Source organism: Engraulis encrasicolus, chromosome 13 (assembly GCF_034702125.1).
Source record: "Engraulis encrasicolus isolate BLACKSEA-1 chromosome 13, IST_EnEncr_1.0, whole genome shotgun sequence".
NCBI classification, from domain to species: domain Eukaryota; kingdom Metazoa; phylum Chordata; class Actinopteri; order Clupeiformes; family Engraulidae; genus Engraulis; species Engraulis encrasicolus.
Window position 1 is genome coordinate 6,890,483 of NC_085869.1, and position 10,000 is coordinate 6,900,482.

Below are 10,000 nucleotides of genomic sequence, written 5' to 3' on the forward strand. Positions count from 1 at the left end.
TTGAGTCACTTACTTATGAACTGACTGCACTGGGTAAGGAAGAAGAAAAATATTTGTTTCATCTTCAATATGCACACCTGGTTGGGCCAGGTCTTGCACCGTTCCTGTCTGTATATGTGTATGTCTGTCTGTCTGCCTGCCGGCCTTATCTGTCTGTCTGTCTTTCTGCCTGCCTTGTACAGGTCCTTCTCAAATAATTAGCATATTGTGTTAAAGTTCATTTTTTCCCCATAATGTAATGATGCAAAATAAACTTTTATATATTTTACATTCATTGCACACCAACTGAAATATTTCAGGTCTTGTTTTGTTTTAATATTGATGATTTTGGCATACAGCTCATGAAAACCCAATATTCATATCTCAAAAAATTAGCATATCATGAAAAGGTTGTCTAAACAAGCTATTAACCTAATCATCTGAATGAACCAATTAACTCTAAACACTGGTAAAAGCTTCCTGAGGCTTTAAAAAGTCCAAGCCTTGTTCATTATTCAAAACCGCAGTCATGGGTTAGACTGCTGACCTGACTGTGTTAACATTGAAGTCAATGGCAGTGGCATTGCATGAGGGTTATGAAAGCCCAGACATCATTGATGCTTAGCTGTCAGCTGTCTTTTGTTCTTTGATCTGGTGACCCACACTTCCCTCTTCATTATACTCCATAGATTTCCATACCAAGTTTTTCTATTTTTAAGAAAAATCTAATTCTAATTTGCCAGAAATGAAACCCCATTGAAAGTCAATGGAATGTTCTGTCATCATACTAAAAAGTCTCACAAATTAAGACTCAAGCAAAGCATATACGTAGTACTAGAATTTCAAAATGATTCCCGAATTCCTTTTTCTCTCTCACCCATGTCCTTCCAGACCCTGTATCTAAGCCTAACGTCACCCACGTCTGCGACACCACCAGCTGCACTCTGACCTGCATGTCAGAGCAAGGTGATGATGCTGAGTATGTCTGGAGCGACGACAGGGGCAACACGCAGAAAGGACCCGAGTGGACAGTGCAGAGACCTGAGCAGGAAGACACGTCCTTCACCTGTAACGTCAGCAATCCAGTGAGCTGGGAGGCTGCAGAGCTGGTCATCACTGTGGAGCAGACATCTGTGGGTAAGTGTTGCGGTCAGAGTGCAGCTGTTGCTGGTGGTGTTGCAGACCATATCGTGTTTCTTTTTTGTATTTTACCAGGCCATATCATACGTAAGTGAGATATACTCTGTTTGAGATAAACTTCCACATTGTAATGATTGTGCAAAGCAACATGGGGGTTTCCCAGGCATGTAGTGGTGGGCTTTGAGGTGGACACTTATAGTGAAATGATAGTCTGCAGTATGTCTTACTTGTGTTACTTTCTTCTTAAATACTTCTAACCAATAGAGGTTTTTGATCCAACGAGCGAGTGAGAGTTTGAATTTCCAACCATTCACACGTTGTAAACTTCTAAGTATAATTATTTGCTTGTAACATTAATTCTGTAGCTTATTGCATATCTCATTAACTCAAGAGAGAATGCTGACCTTGTCTCGCTATTTCTTCTCATTTTTCTAACTCAAATTATTTAACTGTGTAATTATTATGTATATTTTGCCCTCTCCATATTTTTGCAGAATTGATTATCGTATTTGCTGTTGGTGGAATGACTGTCGTCCTTGTTGCTGTTGCTGTTGCGCATTGTATTAAAAAGTACAAAGGTGAGGTTTGTCTTAATGCACAGCTATACACAGCTATATGGTTATATCTTACACACACTCACATACACACACACACACACACACACACACACACACACACACACACACACACACACACACACACACACACACACACACACACACACACACACACACACACACACACACACACACACACACACACACACACACACACACACACAATGTAATATTTGTTGTACTCTAATGTACTGTATTGTATAATACCTACTGTATTATAAATTTGTGTGTCAGTAATCTCACAATTGTCCAAAAAATGGCAATAACAATACTAATTTCCCCAAGTCTGTTAATGACACACTGTTCTGCTTCACTATCTATTTGTTTATGCCGCGATCACACCGAAGGCGTTGAAAAAGCCACAACGCTGCTGACTCCTGCCTGGAAAGCACTGGTCAGGGGCGTTGAACGAGGCAAACGATTCAACCTGAAGCGTTCGGCCAGGAATCTCGACCAACCGAAGCTCGTGTTTAGAAAAATGTGAACATTCCATTGGCTGACGTCCTGCTGCCGCCGAGCTCATTACATATTTTTAGATGAAGTTCAACTTCTGCCGCCCTCGGCTTTTGACGCTTTCGATGCCCTCGCCTCTAGAAACCCGACGCGTTTGCCTCGTTTGCCACCTGCTCTCCCATACAAAGTCAATTACTTCCGCATATTTCCACACGTTCAACGCCCGCAGTGTGACCGCACGGTTATGATGGGTGTCCTTCTTTTCAGGCCAGTGTATGGCAGAAAAAAACGATGAAGACCTGGAGATGACAGCCAGCACTGACAGTAAGACATCACTCTCTTATTCCTTGACTTAATGATGTCTCTTGTGATATCCAGGGTTCGATGAAAGAAGAAAATGCTTTCATTGAAAATGGTTGCATGGATCCCATTCTTTGTACAACACGTTTGGTTTGGGTATAATAACAGTTGAGCTGACCATATTTAAAGGCCAGCTATTTTCCTATTTGAATTCATTTACGTGTGTGTGTTTCATGTGTATTTGAAAGGTGTGTGTCATGTGTTCACAGACGGAGTTGATATGTCAGAGAACAGCACTCTTGTTGTCTTGAAAGAAACTTTACAGCAATAAAGTGAGTCACACATTAGCATTATCTGTCACAACAACAAAGTGTGTGTGTGTGTGTGTGTGTGTGTGTGTGTGTGTGTGTGTGTGTGTGTGTGTGTGTGTGTGTGTGTGTGTGTGTGCGTGCGTGTGTGCGTACGTGCGTGCGTGTGTGCGTGCATGCGTGCGTGCGTGCACGTGCACGTGTGCGTGCGTGCTTGTGTGCCTGTGTGTGTGCGTATTGGCGTGTGGCCATATGTGTATGCATATAGGCTAGACCAGTGATTCTCAAACTGTGGGAGGTATTCCAAGTGGGCCTTGAAATCATTTTCCAAAAATAATAATCAATTTTTGGTGTGTGTTGCTGTTAATTTATTTGAGTTTTATTCTTAATTGGGTCAGAGGTGGGCCCCGAACATTTTTGACAATTTTGAGTGGGCCCCAAGTTAAAAAAGGTTGGCTACTCATGTTTTACACCATCCAAGATACTTGAGGTGTAGTGCAGGGCCTGACATTGCACAGCCTGCCAACCAGCCAAACGCTGGGTAAAACAACTCCAGTGTAAATAGCCAGTTTAGGGGGTAGTTTATGCTTGCCTATGATATGTAACTGTAGCCTGTGTTTCGGCATTAGCCCTCTATGCATTGTGTTAAGATTCTAACAGTGCACTCGGTTTGTCTTTTGTTTATTTTTATGTGGGCTGCTAGATGGTAATCAATAATGACACCTAGGTTTCTTGTGGCCTTCTTTGAGGCAACAGCAGAGTCCATATTAGGATTGATATCATGGCAGCCTGAATCTTTGCCTGGGATCACCAGCAGTGCTGTTTTAGCAAGGCCCAACTGCATTCCATCATAGTTCATGAGAGACAAGCGGTAAGGTGTGCGCGTGCGTAGACCATGGAGTCATATGTCACAGATTACAGATATGACTGTAATAGTACAGTGTATCAGTAGTATGAGAATCTGTGAGAACAGATGACATGACCCAGTGACGTGGTGTACAAGGCAAATAGGAGCCCCAGTACCAGCCGTTAGGACACCCCTGTGGAGAGGCTATGAGTTGAGGACAGCTGACCTTGCCATGATACATGCTAAGAATGATATTACCAGACTCATAGAATATCTGGAAGACTTGAGAAACATACAACTCAATTATTTTAATCTAAGAGATGTGTTTAAAAAAACATGTTTTGAAAAAAAATGCTAGCTGGCGTGTCTGCAAAAAGATCTTTAGATTTACTACAAAACAAAACGAGATGTCCATACTCTCTTCTGACGATATCTTTTGGCTTACTAGAAACAAAATAAAAGAGTAATTTTGAGACTGGCTTTTTCAGATTTTGAGTTTTAGCATTTTGAAATGTAATGCATATTTAATTAGACCATGTCTAATTACCATATTAAAACATAACATTTCAGAAAACTTGCAATACACTTGTTTCTCAGAAATATGTGAGTAATCACCGGGTTAAGTTTCATGGTGATATCGGCAAGCTACATTTTTGGCCTAATCACCTGGAGTGTCTCTTGGCCCTTATAATAAGCCTTAGGCAGCCATGTTGAAAATAACTTATTTCTCAAAGTCAGATTTTACTAGATTTTTAGTATGCCATTTAGGAGGTCCAATAGTATTAGAATCCATGAAAAAAACTTTTGTATCCATTTTTTGGAGGTTGAACCCTAAATGTACTCGCCTATTACTGTAATGGCTTGTGACTTTAGAAAAAACACTAGCCACAGTGGCCGGTGAGTGTTAATGTCAAAACCTGGCATACTGTTGTAGTGTGAACATACGATTTTTCAAATGTAGTGATAAAAAAGAAAGGCCTATTTGTCATTACCTGATACAACACCCTTACATTTCAACTCCATCTCTTGTGTGTGTGTGTGTGTGTGTGTGTGTGTGTGTGTGTGTGTGTGTGTGTGTGTGTGTGTGTGTGTGTGTGTGTGTGTGTGTGTGTGTGTGTGTGTGTGTGTGTGTGTGTGTGTGTGTGTGTGTGTGTGTGCATATGTGTATCCATTAATGTGTGTGTAATGGTTTCTTCCTCAGGTGCAGGAGGAGCCCCAGAGTGTGAACTGTTAAACAAGAAAGTGGAGGATGGCACTGCAGCTGAAAACGTCACCACCACAAAGACCAGCTAACCCTGCTGCTACCAGAAGATAATCTAGCTCTGTGTGTGTGTGTGTGTGTGTGTGTGTGTGTGTGTGTGTGTGTGTGTGTGTGTGTGTGTGTGTGTGTGTGTGTGTGTGTGTGTGTGTGTGTGTGTGTGTATCAGGGCTTGACACTGGCACCAGCCAACCGGCCAAATGCTGGTAAAGTAAATGTCAAGCCCTGGTGTGTATGCGTGTGTGTGTGTGTGTGTGTGTGTGTGTGTGTGTGTGTGTGTGTGTGTGTGTGTGTGTGTGTGTGTGTGTGTGTGTGTGTGTGTGTGTGTGTGTGTGTGTGTTTGTGTGTGTGTGTGTGTGCATGCGTTTGTGCGTGTGTATGTGTGTGTGTGTGTGTGTGTGTGTTTGTGTGTGTGTATGTGTGTGTGTGTGTGCATGCGTTTGTGCGTGTGTATGTGTGTGTGTGCGTGCGTTTGTGTGTGTTTTTTTTTCATGACCGAACTACTACTGCCTTCTTCTTGTGGCTGTAGCATATTTTTAATATAAATAAACATTAATATTGACAACTTCATTAGTCCTACTGTTATTGGCTAATCTATCGGCATAGTTAGATCAGCATTCTTTCATCGTTTAGTTTATCAGTTTCCATGTCCAATTGCCCACAATGTTTGAGCGTCCCAAGGGAGAAATGGTTGGTATAATCAATTGAATTGAATCTGAGTCTAAATGGGAATTGGAGAGTGTGTGAGTGCGTGCGTGCGTGCGTGCACGTGCGTGCGTGTGTGCGTGCGTGTGTGTCCCATGTTCACTGTTATTTCACATTTTCCCCAATGCATGAGTCTGGTACATACACAATTTTGTAACTCCTTCTTCTTACCACAAGAGGGCGTCAGATGATAGCATGTGACGCTGCTTGGCCACAGTTTGTGTGATGAATCTGAATCACACGTGATGAATAGATGACGAGTGACCTACTGATTTAGATGGCAGATATCGTATAGCATTCATTATGGCAAAGAGCACAGAAATTAAATGTAGGCTACCTGAAGTTTTCAACAACAACAAAAAAAACACTGGCCATGCAAATACAATTGTGTGCAAATCCTGAGGCATAAACTCCGGAAGGTTAAATAATTAGCAATTTGATCATTTATATTTGCTTGCATTTATAATGCATTTACATTAACAGAACTTCTTACTGTCATAACTAAATCAGTGGTTCCCAACCTTTGTCTTCAGGGACCCATGTTTTTACCATTGTAAGCTTAGGTGACCCAACCGCGCAAGCGCCTGCACGACAGGGAGTCACATGATACCCTCTGTTTCCTGCGAAAACTCATTTTAGTTATTTTATTTCTTTATTCGTCTTTGGTCAAATATAAATTAAATGTTTACATTTAGCCGACATTTTGTTGCTTCTATGCTTTGTCCTTTACATTCATTACATTCATCACAATAAATGCTTTGTCATGTATTAAACATGGGCTATTTAAGGAATTTAAAATGAAACCCCTTTAAATCAAGAAGGCTTGGCGACCCTCTGTGGATCTTTGGCGACCCATAGGTTGGGTCCCGACCCATAGGTTGGGAACCACTGTGCCAAATGACAGTTCTTGTGCTCAGAGCCGGATTAAGCTGGTCTGGGGCCCCTAGGCTACAGTTTGCTGTGGGCCCCCCTTGGAGACAAATTCCGTGACAAATTAACATAGGCAGTGTCATAATTACAAACTAAGAATTAAGGATAACGTGTCTACCAGCTATACTCAACATGGCATGTGATTTTTAAAATATTGTCCCAATTCTACCATTTTTCCCTTTTGGCCAAACCGGGGGCCCCTGGCAGGTGGGGGCCCCTAGGCTGCAGCCATGTCTAGCCTGTGCGTCAATCCGGCCCTGCTTGTGCTGTCCATCATTGACAGAGCACCACCTGACGGAATGAGATAATGTAGGCGCGCGCGCACACACGCACACACAAACACACACACACGCACACGCACACAGGCAGGAGGGAATGGTGCGTGTGTGTGTGTGTGTGTGAGGGGGGGGGGGTGTAATGGCATCATCGCATCCCGCAGATGCTCTCACTGCCTGCCGCGTCCTGAGATGACCGTCTAGCAACACAAGTGACTGTCTAGCAATGCGAGTGACTGACTGGAAAAGTAAGTACAGTAATCCAGACGTGATCTTTAATGCGGCCGGCGTGCCGCTTGCCCCACTAACCTACATCAAGGTAGGCTAAATCCAATGCAGCGCACTGCACTCTCTCAAGCAACAACATTAAACGACGAAGGCGTAAAGCCTATAGGCACTCCGGGGCAAACAGCTTTCACGCCGCCATCCGGCAGACTACTTTCCACAGCACAGAATGATCTTTACTTTTACTCCCGCGCTTACAGGGGCAGTGTGAGTCAGGCCACCGCTATCAACATGATTCATAGCACATGATTTAATTATTTTTTTAGCTGGTGTCTAAAACGGCTTGAGGGGTGAATTGATATTTTATATCTACATAATTTTACTCCTAGCATAACCAGATAGAGAGACTTTCCACACACTAGTGGCTTTCAGAGCCACATTCGCGGTGAAAGTGTGTGATTAGATCAGCGGGGGGCGCTGTGCAATTACAATGTAATTCCGACAGCAGTCCCCACTGAATGCAAGGGAATAGACCATTCCTCTAGTCGCGTAAAACTCCAAGCAAAACAACCGACCTGTTTGCACAATACACCTTATATTCGCATCATCACAGACTACATCACAGCTACCTAGGCTACTTGGTACTTTGGTTGATGACATCTGACTTTTTTACGACATCCTCAGTGGGTAGGCTTTGGACAAAGGTGACAGGTGGCAATGCTCACAATATTTTAGGGGTAGATAGCACCCGCAACGAATAGACAACGTTCCCGTGCACAGCCTATTGAATTGTGTTTAACATTGATTTCGGGGAAAGTGTGCCCTCATTTAGGCTATAACGGGTAGACTATGGGAGAAGATCACTTTTTCATGAACTATTACAGACAGTTGTCCAATTGGTAGGCTATGGGAAGTCACCATGGAGTGCGTAGGCTTTTGCACCGGCGTAACTAGTGGCTGTGCGCCTATTGGTTTACACGGAGTACGTTTCCAAGGTGAACGAGGTTTTACGGGCTCTCAGGTTCCGTTCATGGCGGGATCAATGGGATGCACGGGCAGCCGAATTACCATATTGGCTGCCTGTTGTACAACGTTTACATAGCAGCCAGCTCCGGAGACTGGCAGAGCGGAGATAGGAGAACTTATTTATTTTATTTGCTGTAATTGTGTGTGACATTAACACGGGACACGGGAGCAAGTCGTGGAAATTTACCCCCCCCCCCTACTCTCTCTCTCTCTCTCTCTCTCTCTCTCTCTCTCTCTCTCTCTCTCTCTCTCTCTCTCTCTCTCTCTCTTAAGTTCAAACATCAGAATGCACTGTTATAGGAGGGAGTGCAACCTACGTGGGCTGTTAGTGATGGGCAAGTCCTGTTTCATCACTCCTGGCCGCCAGCAAATCCCATAGCCACGTGGTACTCGTGTATAAAAAAAAGTTCTAGTGAGAAGTGGTTCAGTCAGTGTCGTGATTGCACACAGGCGAAAGGAGCCAAGGGCAACATCACTTCCTTGGGAGCGCAGTCACACTGCTTGGTACCTTATAGCTGCAGACCGGACCGGACCGTTCTGCGCATTGGCGGCACAAAAGCTAGCTCGGATGTGGAGCGACTAGAGCAACAGCATTTCTTCGATTTCAAGCGGAGAGGTGGATTCTAACTCTACGAAAACGGGAGATTTGATCGCTTAAGGCTGTTGTTGAAGTGTTTGTTTCAGAAATGGGATCTGGCTTCTCCGTTTGCTGTTAAAGGAACGGGTTGCCAAGCTTGATCAAACGTAACAGTGGTTTTGGCAACTGTCACTGCAGCGCGCTTACCGGTAGAGGACATCGGTTCATTGTTTCTATATTTCTAAAGCCATAGTTGGACATGCCACGCATTGATGTGTCAGTCACTCCTTCAAGAAGCGGCGCTCGTTGAATCTTCTGTGCGGGTTGCCCCAGTAGTCTAACATTAGAGGACTGCAAAAGAAACGTCAAGGGGAGAGAAGAAACCAAAGGTGCGTGATACGGTGTGCATACAAATAGTTGAGGCTTGGTAACTTATAATGACCAAAGACACGTCTATGTCCGACTAATTTCAGGAAGTTGACACTAGGTTCAATCTTGCGTCGGTGTTTCAGAAATATTAACCGAACTCGGCTTCATGGACTGGACTCTATGTGTGACAGATAATCTGTCGTTGAAAAGTCGCCCGAATACTTCTTTGTGCTTGTTTTTGCGTTTGTCTAGTGTCTTGGGATGACAGATTTGTAAAGACTTTCTTTCAAGGCGTTCGTGGATTTCATATGCGAGGCAAATTGTAGTCCATTTTCATCGCGCTTGGAAACTATATCGGACAGATCACAAATATGAAAAGCCACGTCGTAATATTGGCCTATGTTGCCGTTTGTTTATTGAGTGTTCGTTGCACTCTGACGCCGGGTGGGGAGACACAGACGATGTCCCATGAGTCGTGCGCTTCGTGCGGACTCAGTCAGTCCATACAGTCGTCGGACAGACTGGACACGGACTTTTTGGAGGCAGTGAAACGACACATACTCAACAGACTACAGATGCGGGAAAGACCCAACATCACCCACCCCATTCCCAAAGCGGCGATGGTGACGGCGCTCAGGAAGCTCCACGCCGGCAAAGTGCGGGCGGACGGACGGGTAGAGATCCCTAACCTCGATGGACACGCAAACTACAACAACGAGGTGCAGGAGGAAACATCCGAAATCATCAGTTTCGCAGAAACAGGTATGCATCACAATACGGATCTACTGTAAGCAGGGCTCTATATTAAAAGCAGTCAACCGGCCAAAATGCTGGTGAAAATTCAGTTTGGCTGGTAAATGAAACTTATTTGCTACTTTCACCCATTGGTGAGTGTGTGTTTGGCTAGTAAGATTAACATCCACTAACATCTAGCTATCATTTTGGCTGGTGATGAAAAATGTAAGTTTAGTGCCCTGACTGTAAGCCTTAG

At 43.9% G+C, this 10,000-nt stretch overlaps 1 protein-coding gene and 1 long non-coding RNA gene across 2 annotated transcripts in view; both read left to right on the top strand.

The window, feature by feature from the left end:
* Positions 1 to 1,612: 1,612 nt before the first annotated feature.
* On the top strand, positions 1,613 to 5,174 carry LOC134461516 (uncharacterized). The gene is made up of 4 exons (XR_010037313.1): positions 1,613 to 1,697; positions 2,457 to 2,513; positions 2,759 to 2,821; positions 4,846 to 5,174. It is a non-coding gene; the product is annotated as an uncharacterized LOC134461516 (long non-coding RNA).
* Positions 5,175 to 8,404: 3,230 nt separating this feature from the next.
* Positions 8,405 to 10,000, top strand: part of LOC134460640 (inhibin beta B chain-like) — a 28,582-nt gene continuing 26,986 nt past the window's right edge. The window contains exon 1 of the mRNA XM_063212998.1: positions 8,405 to 9,771. Coding sequence (XP_063069068.1) covers positions 9,381 to 9,771 — 391 coding nt within the window. The 5' untranslated portion in view covers positions 8,405 to 9,380. The remainder of the gene's footprint in view (positions 9,772 to 10,000) is intronic.